The sequence below is a fragment of the Glycine soja genome, chromosome 14, assembly GCF_004193775.1.
Source record: "Glycine soja cultivar W05 chromosome 14, ASM419377v2, whole genome shotgun sequence".
Lineage (NCBI taxonomy): Eukaryota > Viridiplantae > Streptophyta > Magnoliopsida > Fabales > Fabaceae > Glycine > Glycine soja.
In genome coordinates, this window is record NC_041015.1 from 1,999,402 (window position 1) to 2,020,827 (window position 21,426).

The 21,426-nt window shown below is 33.1% G+C and overlaps 2 protein-coding genes across 3 annotated transcripts; one reads left to right on the forward strand and one right to left on the reverse strand.

The window, feature by feature from the left end:
• Window positions 1-431: 431 nt before the first annotated feature.
• Window positions 432-8,649, forward strand: LOC114383579. Of its 2 annotated transcripts, XR_003660545.1 has the most exons (4): window positions 432-662; window positions 760-2,038; window positions 5,224-8,181; window positions 8,278-8,649. XR_003660545.1 is itself a non-coding variant. In XM_028343275.1 (3 exons), the coding sequence occupies exons 1-3, from the start codon at window positions 628-630 to the stop codon at window positions 8,068-8,070; spliced, it is 4,161 nt and encodes a 1,386-aa protein (XP_028199076.1). In that variant the 5' UTR covers window positions 432-627; the 3' UTR covers window positions 8,071-8,593. The 2 variants fall into 2 exon arrangements, 1 of the variants encoding a protein (XP_028199076.1); XM_028343275.1 differs by having other exon boundaries at window positions 5,224-8,593.
• Window positions 8,650-9,767: 1,118 nt separating this feature from the next.
• On the reverse strand, window positions 9,768-11,224 carry LOC114384555 (HVA22-like protein f). Its single transcript, XM_028344249.1, has 5 exons — window positions 11,091-11,224; window positions 10,791-10,817; window positions 10,459-10,581; window positions 10,122-10,362; window positions 9,768-10,029 (listed from the first exon to the last, which is right to left on the reverse strand). The coding sequence occupies exons 1-5, from the start codon at window positions 11,135-11,137 to the stop codon at window positions 10,003-10,005; spliced, it is 465 nt and encodes a 154-aa protein (XP_028200050.1). The 5' UTR covers window positions 11,138-11,224; the 3' UTR covers window positions 9,768-10,002.
• Window positions 11,225-21,426: the final 10,202 nt, after the last annotated feature.

Consider the following 21,426-nt stretch of genomic DNA (forward strand, 5'->3'; position numbering starts at 1 on the left):
CATAGATCATACTACAAATCTAACATTAGCATACAATATACAATATACATTATACATTATACGCCCCTTTTAACTATACTATCATTTAAATACATACATCGCTTAACCTTCGGCGCAGCAGCCACCAGCAAGGCAACACACACAAGTCGCAATAACTTAATTATCTTTTTTTTTTTAAAAAAATATGAAAATAACATGCATGGAAAGAAACGAATAAAGCGCAAGAGTTGATTAGCAATAATAAAATAATTAATCAACGAAAATCAATTGCAGTACCAAGCACCAACATTAACATTATAATAAAGCATGAGTGTTAATTAAATAATTGTACGAGTTTAATTAATAATTAATAAAATATTCTCTCACCTTCGTTTCTTCTGTATCTGTCGTCACTTTAGAGCTCTCTCTCTCTCTCATATGTCCCTTTCAGTCATAAATTAGGGAAAAGCAAGCAGACAGCTACACACAATACTCTCTCCTATTCCTCCTTCTTCTTCTCTTCTAGTCTGAGAGAGCAAAACGTTAATTACTCTCTTTCTCTCTCATCTAATCATCATAATCATCCATGTTCCTCTTTTCTCAGTCTTCTTCTTCTTCATAGTCTCTCCCTTCTTGTAATCACTGATCATGGTGGCGGCTACGTTTGATGGATTCTCCATAAGGTATATCTATTTGTCTATTATCTATTGTTTGTGGATTTGGTTTTACTAATATATGAAAGCGCGCTTTATAGGTTTTGATTTGGTGTTGCTGTTGCAGGGACTACACATCCAAGATGAGATCCATCGACGTTTTCAAGTGCTGGCCGTTTGCATCTACCTCCTCACGTGACGTATCAGATGAGGAGGTTCAGTCGTGGCTTCCGCCGATGAACCCGTGCCCTAGATCCGACGATTCTACCGACCACCGCGCTCAAAATCTGGAGATTCCGCCTTCTGCTGCGGAAACCGATGAAGACGACGGCGATGTAGATTGCAGCGAAGAGGAATCTGCAGAATCTATGGAATCTGAGAAATCCGCGCCTCCTTCCGACTCCTCCCCGGCGAACAACAACAACAACAATGAAGACGAGAAACTGGAGATGGTTTGTCCGGTGTGCCGCGAATTCAACGCCGCGACACTCACGGCGGTGAACGCGCACATCGACGGATGCCTCGCGCAGACGATGAGAGAGGAGCGTCGCCACATGAGGATTATGAATTTGAAATCTTCGTCGTCAAAGTCGAAGCCGTCGAAGCCGCTGAAGAAACGTTCCATAGCCGAGATTTTCATGGTGGAGGAGCAGCCACATCTGCCACAGCCACAGCCGCAGCCTCAGTTGCCGCCGCAAATCGAGAGCGTGTTGAAGTTCTGGCCGTTCCGCGAGGGCAAGGTGGACGATGTATCTATTACCGTTACGAAGTTCGAGTGGCTTTCTCGGCGACTGGAGGCGCTGAGATCCACGCGCGTAGACGGTGAGTCCGCCAAATCGGACCAAGGAGATATCTCGGAGGAGAAGATGGAGATGTTGTGTCCTGTTTGTCGAGATTTCAACGCCGCCACGGTGACGGCAGTAAACGCACACATAGATGGTTGCCTCGCACAAGCTGTCAGGGAGGAACGACGGCAGATGAGAAGGTCGACCGGTAATTGCAAGCCCATACCTAAGACGCCGAAGAAGCGCTCGCGCTCGATCGCAGAGATTCTTACAGTGGCGCCACCGATCGAAGCTGGCAAAAGGAAAGCGATTCAGGTTGAGGAAGAAGATGAGGAGAAATCCGATTATGGCTATTCAGGTGGAGATTCAACTAGGGCCGCCACTCCTGCTCCTTCTGCCGCTGTTGCTACTCCCGTTGCTTCGGTAATTAAGAACAAGAAGAGTACGATGAAGAATAGGAACAAGAAAAAGTTGATGAAGGTGAAGAAGAAGAAAAGCAAGGTGGAGAAGCACGGCGATAGTGGTGTGTGGTTCGTGAACAATGAGAAGAAGACGGTTGCGAGCAAGAAGAAGAAGAAGAAAAAGAAGAATGTCTTCAACAACAGACCAACTGGGAACAAGGTATGTGGTTTGTGTCTCATAAAATATAAGTTAATCTTCCGCTATTTGCTGTGTGTTTCCGCGATTTGCAGCAAATTCCTGACTGATAAGTATACAAATTCATGGAATTTGCGCATAAAATATTACCCGACACTGTAGAATGTAGATTTTGGGTTGATGTTGTTTCTTATACCATGGGATTATAGCTTTCCTTACTCTATGTCTTGCTTTTTCTGCATAAAATTACTGCTGAAAAAGCTGATTAGAGAGAGAGCTTCACATATTTGTGGACGAAAGTGAGTGTTTTTGTTTGTTTTTTTGGTTGAGTACTTGAGCGAAATACGCGGCAAGTAAAAGTTGGGAAAGGAGAGTTACAAGAAAGGAAAACTAAGACAAGTGCCTTCGTGCGCGGAAGGGATTCAGAAGGTAGTGAAGCCTGTAAGAATGTTGCTCCAGCTGTAGTGTGTGCTGTGTGTATAATCAGTACAAGTACCCTAGCTAGAAGGGGCCACTCATGGGTTACGAGGTAGAAGAGAGAGCTGAGTCTAATGATGAGGGGTTTCTCTAGCCCCGTCACTATTAACTAATAATTTGGGGGGGAATTATCGTATGGGCCATGGGTAGATCAAATGATTCTCATATCTCTTGTGGCCAGTTTTTCGGACGTAGAGAGGTTTTATACGCAGCTTACAGCTGGATGTATTTTGGCTAGTGGGAGATCTGTAAGTGGAGGTCCGGAATTTGATAGATCATTTATTGGGTCTGTCAGAAGTGTATATTTAGTGATTTGGATTGATGAATGTTCGCATATGCAATTTCCAGATGGGCATGTATCGTCAAAAAAGAATACTCTGGCTTGGGTTGATATAGATCATTATCGCATGGGCATATTTTATGGCGTATTAGTGAAGTAGGGGGTGGTGATGTATGGTACGTATAATGGTTTTGGACGTTCCGTCGTTGTGTGAGACACCTGATTTTATATTCTGAAAGTGTTGGTTTGTGGGTAGAATGACTTGGATGTATCGGTCAACATAAGTTAGCGACTCATGTTTTGGACATGTGCAGATAATTTCGAGTGTCTATTAGAACCCAACCTAGGAGGTCTATATAGAACCAATGGAAATCGGAAAACAATGTCAGTTTGTGGTTACGCTGGCCGAAATTTGAAAGTGGAAGTAAATTAGTCAAGTATTTAACTTGGCTAGCCATGAAGGTTACTCGATGATGATATAAGGATGATATGATTTTGCTGCCAACTCAATCCTTAGAAGTGAAATTTATAACTTGGCTGCCCTTACTGTATCAGTAATGGCATCTTATTATAGTGTCTAGATTGTTTTAAATAACGTTTCTAGACTAATCTTAGTAAATACTTTATTTTCCAAAAATAATTCGCGAACTCTGGTTCTATGTTTTTCCTACCTATCATTTCTTTTTCAAGATTAATAGATTGGATTTTTTTTGGCATTCAGATTCATAAGAAATCTCAGGTTTCGAATGGGGTTATATGGACCACGTAAATTTCTACAGAGGTGTATCATATGTGATATGTGCATTTCTAGTTTCAACAGTGAACAATTACATAGCAGTCTCAAATTTATGTAAAAAGATTATTTAAGCATCATGATTCATGCATTTGCCATTGTCCATCCCCTCCCCTTTTAATAGAATCCAATATCCCACTAATTTTTTAAAATTTAATTTAATTAATTTGCATTTTAAATTGCCTTTCTAAAAGAACGAACTAAGATATTTATCGTATAAATATTTTACAATAATAATTTTAACCACATGTGTAATAGTTGTTTGTCCTAATACTATTTGCTACATCCATGCATGTGTTTTTCGTTAGCTTCTTCTTCGTATAAACAATGATATAAGAATGTATATGTTGTTATAGAAATACACTTTGGATATTATTTTTTAGAAGTAATCTCTTGTGATTTCAAACAGAAGATTCCCAAAGTGGAATTGTACAAGGTAGAAAATTTGTTACAAAAAGGGTTTGTCTTTACAATTTTGTTTATTTCATCATAAAGTGTAATTGCAACTTACCGGATTTTTAATATCTTAATAGCATATAATTATTTTACGCCCCAGCTTTCAGTTACAACGAGATTTTTCAAAAAATAATATTCGTGCCAAATTGTACAAGCTTATTTAGCGTTCTGTTTGTTAAGTAAAATCAATTATAGGGATTTGTACTTTCTATTAACACGTAAATAATATTCATTTATGATATATACATATATAGATTTCTATGTTTCCCTCTTCTGAAAATTGATACTAAAATAACCAAGTTTAAGAATTTTGTTCAAAGCGTTTCTGAAATTTCTTATCATGATAAAATAATGATATAATTTAGTTCTTAATTCAATTGTTTCAATTTTATAAACTTCTACATGTAGTTGATCTTAATGTATTTCAATTTGACTTGTTTTTAAATGAATGGTGGGGTACTTAAAACCCCAATTAAAGTGTTATTCAAATGTAACTAAAGTCTTTTCCTCATCATAGAGATTGAAAATTAATTTTTTTTCACTTAATAATCAAAGAGTTTGTTTATCCAGAAGTTTGGAACGTGATTTTATAATTAACGCTGGAAATATAGTTTTGTATAGTTCCCTGAAACTTTCCATGGTGAAATTGTTCTTTTGTATTAAATCTACTTTTACTTGACCATAAATTCCATTTGAAAACGTCTCTGCCGTTTTATCTTTTGTAGACACAAGATATAGGCATAAACGAAGTTGCCTCAATCTTTTACAAAAAGCTTTTTGATGAGGGACGAGAATTATAAAAAAACTGAAAAACCAATGGTCTGAGTAAACTTTTGGGGACATTCATCTTTGGAATCAAGTTATTGTAAATTGTAATGTAGCAACAGTCATAGACAATTGAAATCCTTTCAAAATTTCTGATTGGAATTGTTGAAAGGATATGAAATGCTGATTTTCTACAGTGTCTGTTTCATAAACATACATTTTGGCATCATTATACGTGAAACTGTTGCAATTTTATTTATTTTCTTATAAAAGCTACAACATAACATCCATAAAAAAGAAAATAAAAGAGAAAGCTACAGGCTACAAGAGGTGTTATTATATTTATCTTGATATTTTGCATATCCTAAAGCTTAGTCGGCTTATTCTTATTTTATTATAATATAACATCCATAATTTTATTAATCTTGTCTATCTCAGGTTGATGTTTACGAGCGCATGGTGCAAAGTGCAGTAAATAGTTCCAGAAAACTAAAAGGTACAATCGATAATAAAATGCTTCCACTTCACGAGGTTGATCCTTCTATCGATAGAAAGATATCAGGTATAAATTGCTTATCGGTAGAAAAGAAGCAACAAGTTAAAAACTGCGACTCAGTTGGAAAGCAAGAAAAAGCAGTATCTCCTAATCATGGCATTCTTAAGAACCGCTTCAAACATGTTTCTGAAAAGACGTCAAGTGGCAGTAGTATTGGAGATGGTACTCAAGAAAGCTATTATAGTGATCAAGAGGAAACCTCGGACAGACATGTGAAATTCTCTGGCAAAGATGATATACCTGGTCCTAAAAAGACAAATTCATTTGATGAAACCTTGTTCAAGATATCTTCAGATGCGGTGGCATCTTCAGCAGTAAAGGAGAAGTCCTCTGGAAGTGATGAAGAAACTGCAAGTTTGGAGCCAAACAGAAATTATGACCATATTGACAGAGGCAAGAGAGAGGTTTGCCCTATAGTTGAAAGTAAACAGTTTTCTAACACTCTGGACCAAGATACCATACAAAGCTTCTTGAAGCCATGTATCAATCAAGAGAAGTCAAAGCTGTTAGAAGAGAAGTCAGAATTGTTGACCAAGGTGGCAGTTTGTGACAATAATGATTCACAGTTTTTTTACGGAGGGAACAGAACTACCCTGCATTGTTCTCCATATGCTGACATTTCTAGACCTCTTTCAGCTGTCCAAGTAGAGAAGATGTCTGGTATAAATACAAAGGTGTGTGAATCTGGATCTTTCAGCTACAGTGGGAAGTTGGACCATTTGGATGATCCACAGGTTGATGCTGTTAACTCAAATGAAAATACAAAGACATTTCTGGAGCCTTCTTCATCTTATTCTGCTTCATATAATGCAAATGAAAAACCAGAATCTCCATTGCAAACTTATGGAGATAAAGATAATAGTGGTGAGGCCTTGGGTAACAGACAATTTTCTCGTATGTTTTCTGCAGATATGATTGATAACTCATTCCCCAATACAGGCTGGGAGAAAGGAAGTGGCAAAAATAGCTGTTTGGATCCGGATTTTTTTGGTTTGCCACTCAATTCTCATGGTGAGCTAATCAATTTCAGTTCAAGTGGAAACTTAGGGATGAACCAGTCAGATACATCAAGTACGTTACGTGGTTCTTTTAGTGGCTTACCCATTAATAATATTCTCCATCAAAGTAGCCAGGAAAATTTAAGCATTAATGAGAATCATGTTGTTCAGAAGACATTTCCAAAAGATGGTCTTGATCCATTTCCACATCATCCAACCCGATTACCTGTCACTGAGTTACAATCTAGAGAGAGAGAAGATATCCACCGACCTAATTCTTCAGATATGTGTTCCAGTCACTATGTCCCGCCACTTAATTCAGAGTTGAACTGTAAGAAAAACTCGTTCGTTGAACAGAATCAATGTGACCGAGTCTGGAATCACAATGGAAATGGGGTGGTTTCTCTGAAAGAAGGTTCACATCATATCTCACCAAGTTCCAGCCAACCAACAATGAGGTTGATGGGTAAAGATGTTCCAATTGGTAGAAGCAGCCAAGAGATGCAACAATTTGCGGGAGATGTTTGGCCTGATGAGGAATCCAGAAGAAGGAATTATTCTGAATATGCTGCTTTAGATCATTCTTTATTGGAAAGAAGTTCTAAGCAGGATTGGGTATCTGGTTCACCTTTACAAATATCAGCTGACAATGTATTGCAAGCAGCAAAAATTCAAAACAATCAAGCAGCACAAGGCACCATATTGATGAGCAGTACAGACTCTGGATTCTCTCAACAGTTTATTGATCGGCAAAGTAATCATGGAGTCAACAGAAATGCCAGTTCTTATTTCAATCCCATTACTCAAAAGTCTACTTCGTATGCAGCATTTAATGGTGCATCCAATGACTTTTCAGAGCAGTTTATACCTGGAGCTAAACCTCTAGGATTGAGCTCTCAATTAGTGGTACTACCTACACCTGGCAATTTTAGTCACTCGACTCATGTAACCAATGGTGAGCTGAATGACAGGAACAAAAATCCCCATGTTACAAAATCAGCCTTTGGATTTCCTTTCTTGCAGCCAACTGTGAATGAACAGGCCAAAACATCTTGGTATAGTCCCTACAGAAGTTCACCATCGTGGTTGTCAATCTCAACAGATGAAATGCTACCAGGGACCTTTTCTCGGCAATTTTCTGCTTCAAGTAGTCAAAACTTTCCTCAAAATCTGTGGGGAAATAATTTCACTACGCCATTTGTGAATCATTCAGCAGAAGTTCGCTTTCCTTCTAATCATCTGACTTCTTCTCTAGGTCCCATGCAGACGACTCCTCTTTCTCGAGTATCAATTGGTCATCCTCTACATGTTCCGGTTACACCCTCTACCATAAATAGTGATAATATAAACATAAATAAGGTCGCTGACAGATTGAAGTTCGATGACCATCAGCTGTGCACAAATACCAGAAAGAGACCTGCAGCAGCAGCCAATCTTGATGATTCCAGAAAACCTACCAAGTTACTGAATATGCGAGTGCAAGAAAACTTCAGTCGTATGACTAGGTTGCCTGGTGAAAAGTCCAGTGTGGAATTGCAACGAAACACAAGAACACTCGAACTGGATCCACACATGGGCAGTGCTAGGAGTAGGTGTTGTCAGCATGAGGCACAAAATCTAAATCCTGGAAGTTATCCTGCTGTAAATTCTTTTAAACTGGACGGCATGGTAACATCAGGTCCTGTCCGACTTGGTCCTAAAAGAGCGAAGCACATCTTAAATTCCTCTTAAAATATGGATCAGGATGACAAGCTATTCTGCCATATTCTCACCTGCGATTACTGACAGTGTTAGTGATGTAGAAATTCAGAGAAAATTGACTAAAGTATACTGATTTTAGGTGTAAGTTATATCATTTTATCATATCTGCTTTTCCTCCTCCATAGTATATATCCATTTGAGAACATAACAGGATTGTCCATGTATCAATATTGCCAGGTTGCTGAAACCGGCGGAAAATTGATATAATTCCATCCAGTCTTTCGATACATCCAGCTCTCAGTTTTGAAGTTTTATGCCCTTTACAGAATTTTGTCTCCAAAGAATAATGACGCTTTGGATATCTATTTTTGAGCCAGGTATTCCCCACATGGCATCTGTTCAATGACTATGCAAAGATGTGCTTATTACTGATACAGCAGAAGGAAAGAAAGATGGGCTTTAGGATAAGGGAATAGTCCATCTCTCAACCTATTCAATAAAACTTGAATTGGGGCTTTAGTTATTCATTAACCATTGGATACTTCCTCATTAATTTGAACTGGCAAATTATGAAAAAAAATAAAAATTCTACCATCCCGGCTTTGATTATTTTTGAGAAAATAATTATTTTCATTTAAAAACTTCTAAAAAAAATGATTACAAGCTGCTTTGAATATAAAAGGTTAATCCAGTGAAGTTGCTTTTGATGGAAAAATAGTTTCAATTTGCATTCATGTCTTAAGTCGTGAGAGAATTTAAACTGAATTACGTTTTTGTAATTGTTTTAAATATATTAAATAAATCAATTTGACTAATTCATTCCAAGTTCAATTACAAAGGAGACGTTACATTGATGAATTTATTAAATTTAAACGAATTTCATATTCATTTGAGTCAAAATGAGCTAATGATGTGTCCGATATTCTTTAATTGCCGATACACTAACGCTTATTATTTTATTAATGCAACACGAAATAAACACAAAATTTTATCAAAATCCAACAAAAAAGTTAGTAGGCAAAGTATTGCAGTCGATCCTCCTGTTTGATTCTTTGTCTTGTAGATCATACTTCTCCAGGTATTGTATCGGCCAAACTTTTTTGTATTTTAAACTTAATAATGTATTGCCGAGGTGGAATTGATGCTAATAAGTAATAGAAAGTAATATCCAACACCATCTTTGTGTGAAAAGTGAAAATAAGGAGGGGGGTGAAGTTGTTAAGTTTTAGAATGTTTCCACATATAAAATCGGAAGAGTCTAGGATAATTCATCTTACGAGTGCATGATTTTATGTTTCAATTTTTATTTTCTTCCTGATTTTAATTATTATCTGTTAAAAACATTCATTCAACACAGTATCAGTTACTATATAGTGTATGCCAAAGTGTGGAAGGAAAAAGGTTGATCGAACTGGTTTTATTTTATTATAAGATTGGGTTTCCGCCCCTTTATTTTATACATAATGACTATTACGTTTGCTTTGTTTGAAGATGAGTATTACCCAATAAAGGTTGCTTATGAAAGCATTATGGTTTTTGAGATCGTCAAGCTTTTCCATTATTTTTGTCCCAATTAAGCATGAGTTTGTGGGTACGTAGTTAATAGTTATGCTAAAGGAACTTAGAGGAAACAATTAATAACCGTTGCAGTAGAATTCTCGTTAAAGGGTTTAAAGGATTTAGCGAAAAACTGAGGTAATTTAACCAAATAATTTTTGTTTCTTAACTAAATCAGAAAATAACTATATCAAACTAGATCGAATGCTCTTACGTACATTCTTAATCCATGGAAGGTACACATAAAATATATGAAGCATATAATCGCAGCCATTTAGTTTAATTAAACAATAATTCTGAGACTCCTCCGTCTCCTTCATGTTAAAATATACAAAGAAAGAAGTATGGATTTCACAATGTTGACGTTCGTTTCATTCCAACTTGGTCAAATCGATAGTCACTCACTCATCGCTTCTTTGCTTCTTTTTCAGCCTGATCATATGAAAGTTAACAAAAAAAAACGTTAAAAACACAGATATATAGATGAGCTTTAGGATGAAGCAATTCATAGTTTTGTATCATACCGCTCTGACTACTCTATCAAAGGCATCAGGGCCATATCTATCGTTATAGCGTTCAACTGCTTTCCTTGCATCGAAGGTCATCATGTGAAGGACCTTCTTGTACTCATCAGAATAATTGGAAGTTCCAATATTCTTTATGTATTGCCTCACATAATTCTCATATATGTAAGCCGCTCCATTGAACATTGGAAGTACCAACCAGACGCAAAACATAAGCTTCAGGTATCCCCAAATGGGAAACCTGTATATATTTTTATGCCAAAGTTCAAATATTAAATTACTATTATGTGCCTATATATATATAGTTTAATTTGACATGAAATTGATGTCAACGTACCAAGCAAGGATCTTATGAGTGGAAAGCTCAAAGAGGGTCATGAAGGAGTATAAAACCCAATACGTTAGCCACTGTTGATCATCCAAGGTTGAAGGACTTTCAATTGCTCTCATTGATGCGTATCTATGATATTTACTCAGAAGTCAAGAATTTGATGATTAGTCATATCATGTAATAATACAGATAATAAGATAATGTGCATGCATGCCTCTGCGTAGGATGCTTAATTTCTTTTTATTGATTGTTAATTAAGAATTACAGCAGTTAATCCGGAGGAAGAGAAAATGATACTCGATTGCATGATAATATGATATGGCTTTTAATATACTTACAGAGGATAAAGAAGCATCACTCCAGGCCTGGCATGCAGAAAAAAAAAGAAGCTGTTAATAATTACGGGGAAAAACATAAAATGAAAAACATATAGTTACAGTGTGCGTGTTAAATTGCAGAATACATATTTTGGTGAATATATTTTTATTAAATGAGTTTTGTACATGGGATTTAGCAGGTATTGTGTGAAAAGTATATATTAATGCATGTGTAGGAGTGGAGTGAAATAAAATATATATACGACACAAATTACAGATATTTTCAAAAGCAAATTAATGGAGAGAGATTAATTTGTTCACCCTATTATTGTGTCCAAATGTCTTGCCATTGTTCCAAGGACACCCATGATATAGAAACAGCGATACTCAGATCTTTCCTGGTGGGAAAATTCAAGTTTTAAGAAGATTTGAAGGAATATGGGTTGTATTGTTGATGCATGCAAAGATGTATATATTTAGTGTAGTAGCAGGTGAATGAAGGAAAGGAAAGGAATGTTTGTGGAATGACCCAAAAGTCTTCTTTTTCTCTCAAGAGAGGAAAGAGACCATAAAGATTAAGGTATACTATGTGTAACAAAACGGGAGGGGAATATAAGGATGCCAAAACTTTGGGATTTCACGTGCCTTTGGTGCATATTCGAGAGTTATCGTATTACCTTTTGAGCTCTAAGCTTTTGTCATTGTGGGCTTGTGGCATTAAATGTTACCAAGGTGCCTACCCTTTCAATTGTTTTTCCCAGTCTCGGTAGAGTTGCGTAAAAAGTACTACTACTACGGCCTTAAGCCTTTAGTATATAGGACAAAATAGTACCCATCAAATTCAATTTAATTGAAACCCTACATTAATAGTTTTAGGGTCCCGAGAGAATCTACTTTTTCTTTCTTCTTATTTTTCTGAAATATGTGTCTATGTATACATGATTTTAATTTCCTCTTCAGTGTAATGTCAGTATAAAAAAGTTTTGAACTTGTACTTAATGTTGTCCTGTCACATCATTTAATACAATTTGATATCTCTTCTAAACCGATCGGTTTATTAATATAGTACGTCAAATGTTAAAATAAGATTTCAAGCAAACAAATAAAATGTTAAAATAAGATTGAACATATCAAGAAAGTGCTTTGAGTCACTAGGATCTTGCTAGTGAAAAGGAGTTTGAATAATTTGTAGAAGGTGACAAATTCAAATTTCATTATTATCATTATACGAAAATTATCTTCAATTAAAAAATATATACAACTTATCTAATGGGGAAGTGAGAAATGAGAGGTAACATGATCACCATAAAAATATAGTAGGTGGTTAGGATTATTTGACTTAAATTTAATCTTGATAATCCATTTTAATTATGGTCAAAATTAAATTCCTTCGCGCTATCATGATTTTTTATTTTATTTTTTTTGTATAGTTTCCAGCTTATTGCATTCAATACCTTTTTTTGAATGCTGATTTCATTATTATAAATTGATCTTATTAAACACATCAAGTTTTTTTTTAAAAAAATTGCACAATTCAAAAATTAACTAATACTTAATAAAAAAATTTCATTTAAGCTATAATATATTTTTAAAAAAAAATATAAATAAAGGCTATAATATTGTATATATGTGAATTTTTAATATTTGAATTTATCAAATTCATATTATACAAAAAAATTGTTTAATAGAGCAAGGGTATTGGACTTTTGTAATAAATGATCCCAACAAGTTGTATCTATGTAAAACATTTTCTATATAGATAAGAAAAAAAGGGAGAAAAAAATTTAAAGAGTATTGAAATTTCATGTTTGAATAACGTTAATACGTTATTAGTCATTTTTATCCACTCACGGTTCCATTAAAAAAAAGATTAGGCACCGATCATTTGATCATCGGATTGACTCTAATTTTACAAAATTAACTTCGTATATAATCAGGCAAAACGATTTAATATCGCTAAAAGCAAAATAACACACCTATACATCTATGAAAAAAAGATTCTCAAATGCAATCATGAACATAATAACTCCTCTACACAAGAAGCAAACAAGAATATTGTATCCCATTTGCTTGTTACTTGCTACTTGTTATTTCAAGGGTAAAAATTCCAATACATCTGTTTTTCTCTTTTCCCTAAAGTGATGATCATGACATGAATTGTACACTCCCGTTTTTCTCTTTTGCCTAATAGAGCTCGATCAATACCAAGTTACAGTTAGTACATTTTACACACACAAATTCCAAAAGATTCAATCAGAAAAAGTGAAGGGGTGATTCCAAAATTAAGAAAATGTAAGCTGATTCAAGCAATATGACCAGCCAAAGTAAGAATCTTGACATGCTTCTTCTGCCTGAATTCATGGGGTACTGTCCCAAAAACTCTTGTCCCAATGGGTTGGCGTTGCTTGTCCACAAGCACCACAGCATTCTCATCAAACTTGACCTCACTTCCATCACACCTTCCCCTTTTGCATGGTCGCACGCACAACCACATCATACACTACGTTTTCTTTATTCACTTTTCCATTCGGATGTGCCTCCTTCACTGATGTTATTTTGGTGTCACCTAACCTTGCCCCTTTCTTCCCTTTCAATGCTTGAATGCACATCACTTAGTTATCAACCACCTTCAGAACCGTTCTCATCTGTATGAACGTGCGTTGCTGTTGCTGCTAAAGCAAAACATTTTTTTTTCATTAGTCGGTCAGTCACTAATCCATGTCTGGCATCTTTGCATTACTAGATTGTCTACAACTTCAAATGACCAAGTTTAGCAAAGGTAAGAAAAATAAATAGCATGCCACTGAAAATAGGACAAAACTTACATATATAGATCCTTAGATATTGTTCGCGATGCCTTCTTCTTCCATTAGAATTGGAGTTTTATCTTGATAATCCGTGTAATCCTTTAATGCAGAACTTATTATTACGAGTAGATTATGAAAGTGAAACTCTGATTCTAGTTGAATAACAGCATAAACAAGCACCAAGACCTAAAAAACTTGACAAGTATTGTCCTTAAAAATATCACTCATGATCACAATTTTCACAACTATGATATTGCCATAATTCATAAACTGACCTGGGATAAGAAATTGTTGGATGTTATCTCATGCAATGTTAAAGAACCATAGAAGTTGTTATTATTGGAGATAAATATATATATCCAAGATTCAATTTATTATATTATCAATTTTAATAAAATTAATTTTTATTTTATTATTTTATTTATTATTTTATTAAATTGTTAATTTAACAAGTTTTTAATTAAAATTAAAAACTTGTTATCATGACAGAGATTATAATAATGAAAAATAAGTTTTTTATAATTTTAATCTAAATTATTTTTTATTGTAAGATTATTGTGAATAACACATTAATAATTCGGATAAACCAATATATATGTAATGGTCTTAATTGGATAAAGATTAATAAATTTTATTTAGAGATGCATTTATAAATGTCATCATCGAACTGACTCAATCGAGAATTTCTAATAGTTAATATTATTTTAATATGTCAATAAAAAGTTCTCAAGAATAAATATAATAGTTTTCTTTGACAAGAGATTATCATAGTAATTAACAAGTTATTTGTTATATTTTAATTTTGGACACCCAATGCTTTAAGACATTAGTTGAATAAATATTGGATATGATTAAATACTTGTAGAATTAATGATTAATCAAGAATAATCCAATAACTATAGGTAATGAGTTTAAGCTCTATGATAAAATTAAGACCTTGGTCAAGGCAATTAAATGAAACAAGAGAGTTTCTTAATTAAGTCATTCATTGATTAAATGTTAAGCTCTAGATGATGGAAGAAAATATTATATTATTTTTCTATTGGTTCTTGAAAGTAAAAGATGTTACTTTATGCTGTTATCCGAACGTTAAGGAGTATTTTTAGATGCCTATCTTGATTAATAAATTAATTATAATTAATTTACTACTGGTTTGGTATTAAACATATGTGATCACACACAAATGAGTGTTCCAATTTTTTCAAAAGAAAATAATTTATTTGATGATAAAATTAGAGAATTTAATTTAATCAAATAAATATTTTAGAAAAATATTATTATATTCTTTGCTAGCACCAAGAATATAATTAATATAAAAAAGAAGTATTGTTTTATAAAATCATGTGATAACAGAATAATAGTTTATTGGTACATATCAGGATTAAATCATGTGATTAGTTATCATAACCAGTCATGTGATTAATTATGAATTATATTTGTCTTATATTAGGTAGTTCCTTAACATAAAAGATACGAGATAGTTTTTATTTTTATAAAGGTAAAGAGACATGAAATTCTTTTAAATAGAATCTTTCCTTTTTTCTTTGAAAAAGACTCAAATCGATGCATTAAATAGAAACATAAACATATACCTAAGGTAAAGTGTACCAAAAACAAATTAAAAAAAATTCAAATTTGCTCTCTAGAGTTTCATTCATCAAAGAGTTGATAACATGTATTGATCTAGGTATGCATACAAGTAGAATCTTCACATCATTGAATTTTTTTTGGTGTTTTAAAAGCTCATCAACATGTAGGCATTTAATATGTTTTCTAATTCTATATAATTTAAATGCAACATAGATCCTAATTTTTTCGTTGTACATGTTTTGAACACTTGACTTCTTTTTCCTTTGATTAATCCTTAACCCACCAAGCAAACAACAACCCATTAATTTGATATGAATCAATTTATTCTAAGAATAAGTTTTTTAGAGTTATAATAATTATTAAATTTTAAGAAAATAAATAATTAAAATAAAGATTAATTCTTTTAAAATTATTTTTAGAATAACTTAATATCTTTTCTTTCCTCCCCTCTCTATATATAAGTAGATCCTGTCCCATATATATATCTCAATAAAAATATTAGGGAATCTATCCATGACATAATGAATTCAATGCATACTTAGGCCAACCGATTTACACAAAGCTTAATAAGTGAAATATCACAACTTCAGATAAAGCGCAATTTTTTTATCAGAAAAAAAAAAGAGAGCTCAATAGCTAAAAACTGAAGGCTTTTATGAAAAACAACGAGCAAACACTGGTGATGAAGCAGAATAAAAAAGTAAGGACTTACGAAGAGAACATCTTGAAGTAAGGGTTGCAGCATGGTTGAAATTTTGAGTGCTTTTGGTGACCCAACGAACAATGTAATGAAACTCAAAAGGAGGAAGGAGTCACGGAGGCGCGGTGGAAAATCAGTTCATTATTGGGCCTCCATTTTTTGGTTTCAGGGCATAATATTATTGGGCCGCTTAAACCTCTTGTAAGTGTTATTCTTCATTCACTTAATATATTTTAAAAAAAATTAGATTAAATTACTCATTTGATTCTATAGTTTCATGATCTTATTTTTTTAGTTCATACGGTTTGAAATTGGTATTTTTAATCCCTATAATTTATATTTTAATTCTTTTTTAGTTCCTTAGTTTAAAAGTGTTCTTTTTAGCCCTTATAGTTTGTATTTTAATTCTCTTTTAATCCCTATAGTTTGAAAATAATATTTTTAGTCCCTATAATTTATATTTTAATTACCTTTTAGTTCTTACTAAAAAAAAATATATAAAAATAATTAGCTACAAATTAGTTATAAGTTATCAATTATTTTTTTATTACAAATTATCTTACGATAAATTAGTTACGAATTACTTGCTAATATTTTTATAGTTAATTGTAATTGATAATATTACTTATATTTTGATGGTAAGAACTAAAATGGAATTAAAATATAAATTATATGGACTAAAAAGATAACTTTCAAACGGTAGGGGTTAAAAGAAAATTAAAATATAAATTATAAGAACTAAAAAAATCACTTTCAAAACTATAGAGACTAAAAGAGAATTAAAATGTAAAGTGTGGGGCCTAAAAGAGAATTAAAATGTAAACTATAGGGACTAAAAAAACCACTTTCAAACTATATGGACCAAAAAAGTAAGAATCATGAAACTATAGAGACCAAATGAGTAATTTAACCAAAAATTTAACTTTATCCTTTTTTATTTCTTTTTTTTGTTAATTCATTTTTTCTTTTCTTTGTATAGCCTTATGAATTGACAATTCATATGAACCACACGAATTGTTAAAAAATAATTAACGTCATTATATATAACACTAAATTTTTTAATGTATATTTAATACATATATAAATTTATATAATAAATTTAATAACAATTAATTTTAATCTAATAATATTTTTTTACATATATAAATTTTAAATAAAAATCATAGATTTAATAAAAATTTATATATAAAAAATATATTATTAGATCAAAATTAATTATTACAAAATTTGTTATGTAAACTTATATTTGTATTAAATATACATGATAAATTTTAGTATTATATATAGCGATGTTAATTATTTTTTAACATAATTGATATATTAACTTAGTTGGTTAAAGCGTCGTGCTAACAACAAAAAAGTCACAAGTTCATGGATTGGCCTTACTAATTGCTAATCCGTAGGCTATACGAAGGAAAGAAAAAAAAGAAAGGAACAAAGAAGAAAAAGTAAAAAAAGGTAAAGTTAGACTTTTTAAAAATATATTGAGTGTAGGAAGAATAATCTCTCATATAAACAATAAAAAAGAGGCCCCTTAGCCAGCACATTTACTTCACAACAATTTTACTCACTCTACTCCTTATTATAAGAGATACATTAAGAAAAAATGATGATACTTTTTATAAGACATTTTAGAATTTTTATAAAATATTTAATTTTTCTTTCATTGGTTGATCTTATCAAATAGTCTAATTAATTATGAGTTGTATTAATTAGTATCCTTGTAATATTGATTAATAAATTAAAATGAGTAAGTATTTATTGTGTAAAACATAGGAAAGTATAACAAAATTATGAAAAACAAATTTTTTATCCTAATAAAAAAAATTTCTTTTAGTTTCTTAACTAATATTCTAAGGACATATGTTAGTATTAGTCTTTTAAGTATTTGTGTTTTTTTTTTTTTATAGTAATGTATAATACTCTAGTATTTTAACCATAAGTTAACAATTATTAATAAGAACATAATTGACGCACTAGTAGTATTTTTTTTTAAATTCAATATAATCAATTGAGTGGATTAATTTTATTGATTTGTATAATTGATGTCCAAAATGTCTTATAATAATAAGGACCAGATGGAGTATTATTTAAATATTTAAATATCAAATAAGTATTATGAAGATAAAAGAAGTTTATTTCCGTTTCTTGAAATTATTTGATAAACATATAAATTTAATAGTAATTAATTTATACTTATATATTTTTAATAAATCATTTTTGTTGTGTGTATCCATAGAACATTAGAAATAGAGGAAAATTTATAGTCATGTCCACTGTTTGTCAATATAAATTTGTTCTTTGTATGTAGTTTGATTTTGTAGATTATTATATATGGATCTTTCCGTGTTGACAGTCAAACATATCCTATTAAGGTTGATTAATTGTTTTCTTTTTAAAGATCACGAAAATATCTTTGGTCGCGACGAATGACGATAGGCTACACAAAGATAGAAAAAGTTATTTATTTTCCTTTCCTTTTATGATCCCAACCAACAAAAAGAACGAAGAATGAGGGTTGCAATGTTGTGAGTATACCCCAACTAATTTCATGGTCAATCAATTCAAAGCAAATGCAAAAGTATAATATTTAAATGACGTTAACAAGTTGTTTCGTCTCGCACGTACACGGTACACATTTATTTGAATGAGTGTTGATTTCTTTGTAATGAGATTTTCAACAATTAATTAATTGTCCTGCTTCAACTCCTTACGTAGTATTTTTTAGTCGTGGTCCCTCACCTAATCAATCATCAATTGGCTACTAGTGTTTTAGGAATTTTGACTTGTGCTTCACAAATCACAGCTGTTAACTATGATCACAATATTGCTGTTGTGGTGTGGTCCATACATTATGTAGTAGTTGGCATGACTATGAATTACTGGAGTAGACGATGTATGGCAATTGGAACACACAACAAATTCGGGTAAAGCATTTTTTTCTGACTTACTTTTACTAGGCATTCTTAACATATTATCCTATTTTTCTTTGTCAACTTTGTTTTCTCCATTGGGGCATATGAGACGCATATGTGCCTCTTCTGTTCGGGACACAATTTTATTGTTGTGCCATGTTTCCATTTTACTAACTCTTCTAGATAGTTCCAAAGTTTTTCCCTACTATATATTCTCTCTTAGAACCTTCAGGTTCTCTCAGTTCTATTACTTCTATTATTATTATTATTATACGATTTTACTGTTCTTATATTTGAATAGCAAGTAGTCAACTACTTACATGTTTTATTTGTATTTATTATTATAATATTTTTAATTATTGACTTTTTGACGACTCACACATTATAATATTTCTTCGCCTGTCAGACCTTTTTGTAAGTAGTTCTTTATGAAATCTCGACAATCTGTTTTGATTGCTTTTAAAATCAATGACGATCTCACAAATCAACGAGACTTCTCATATTTTGTTCTTACTCACACACTTTTCAAAAAAATTTCTCATTCATCTCATAACTATTTCAAGTCAAATACGTTTAACTGTGGAGTTCTTAAGAAACATCTTATTGAAAAATAGATATATCTTGTTAGTATAAATAGTACTAATTAATTTTTTTAAGTCATTCTCAGCTCTACAATCTCATGATGCTTTTCATTCTCGCATGATTTGATTGAGGTATTACAGCTCTAGTCCTTTTAATCAATAATAACTTATTTGTAATCCCCTTAGAACTAGCCTGCTCAATTATCATTGTCCTGCTGCAACTATATATGCATAATGAAATTTGTAAAAGAAGTTCAAGTTTTTTGGTGTACTCAAATAGTCAAATAAAAGCAAATTTCTGGCAACTTGTATAATTGTATTGTGGCAGCATGTCTAGCATGTTCAATCCTCAATTGTCTTATATTTAAAAATCCACAATCATCATTAAGTCTGAATGTAATGCTAAGTAATTAATGAAACAGTAATTCAATTGGAAAGGGACGAAGTACTTTTATTGATGGATAACAACTCTTAGTTTTCAGTGTGAAAATAAGAGCAAAAGCACAAGATGCAAAAGAAATTCAGAATGGAAGAGAGAATAATCAGAGAGGAAGAGAATTTTCATTCATCATACATCATGCCTATCACACTCCCACTACTTTCCCTTATACACTAGTGGGATTCCGTTATTTTCCAACTTGGTTTCTTCTCTCTCTTCCCACGTCCCAATTCCTCAAAATCAGCAAGTTTGTTATGCAATCCTCTCTCACTTGATGACTCAGCAGTCTTGTTAACCTTCTCCCCACGTGACATTCCATTCGTTACATTGCCTTCCCCTTTAAAAACAACCTTGTCCTCAAGGTTGAAGGTAGGATAGCTTGCCTTGATATCTTCAATATCCTCCCAAGTAGCTTCATCTTGCAAGCCATTCTCCCACTGCACTAGTATCTGCTCAATCTGATTGTGCCCTCTGATGATAATTCGACTTGCTAGTATTTTCACAGGCTGCATAACTGGTCCCATTTCTGTGACTGTCAAAGGCAATGGCAGGTAAGGATCTTGAGCAGTCCCATTGAATGGCTTCAGCTGGGACACATGAAAAACAGGATGAATTCGTGCAGCAGAAGGCAACTCCAACTTATAAGCAACATCACCAATCTTGGCCAGCACCTTAAATGGTCCAAAGTATCTCATGGACAGCTTTTGATTCTTTCTCAGGACAGCAGAATGCTGTCTATAAGGCTGCAGTTTCACCAGTACCTCATCTCCTATTTGGAATGACACATCCAACCTCTTCTTGTCTGCTTGTCTCTTCATGACCTGTTGTGCTCTTGTCAAATTAATTTTAAGCTTAGCTAACAATGCATCTCTGTCTGTTAATTGTTCCCTCACTTCAGCAGGATCATCTATAGAACAGGCTTGCCTGGTCAGTGTAGGAGGCTCTCTCCCATACAAGGCTCTGAATGGAGTCATGCCTAAGCTCATATGATATGCAGTGTTATACCAAAACTCTGCCCATGGTAATGCCTTTACCCAACCTTTAGGATGTTCATACGTGAAGCATCTAAGATACATCTCCAAACATTTATTCAGCACCTCAGATTGTCCATCTGACTGTGGATGATAAGCTGATGACATGGCCAATGTAGTACCTTGTAACTTGAATAAATGTTGCCAAAAAGTACTGGTAAAAACCCTATCTCGATCAGACACTATAGATCTTGGTATCCCATGTAATTTGACTATGTGACTCATAAATGCCTCTGCTACCACCTTACTGTTATAATCAGCTTTTAATGGAATGAAATGAGCATATTTGGTGAGTCTATCAATGACTACCATTATGACAGATAATCCAAAGGAATTTGGTAAACCTGTGATGAAATCCATGGCTACATCTTCCCAAACTTGTTGAGGAATAGGTAAAGGTTGGAGTAGTCCTGCTGGCAGTGTATTGTTTGATTTAGCTTGTTGACAAATCAAGCATTTCTGTATATAAGCTTTGACATCTTCCTGCATCTTAGGCCAGTAGAATTGAGCTTTCAGCCTTGCCAGAGTTCTAGTTATACCTGCATGCCCTCCAATAGGTGAGCTATGATATTCTTGGAGTATTTTGTTCACAAT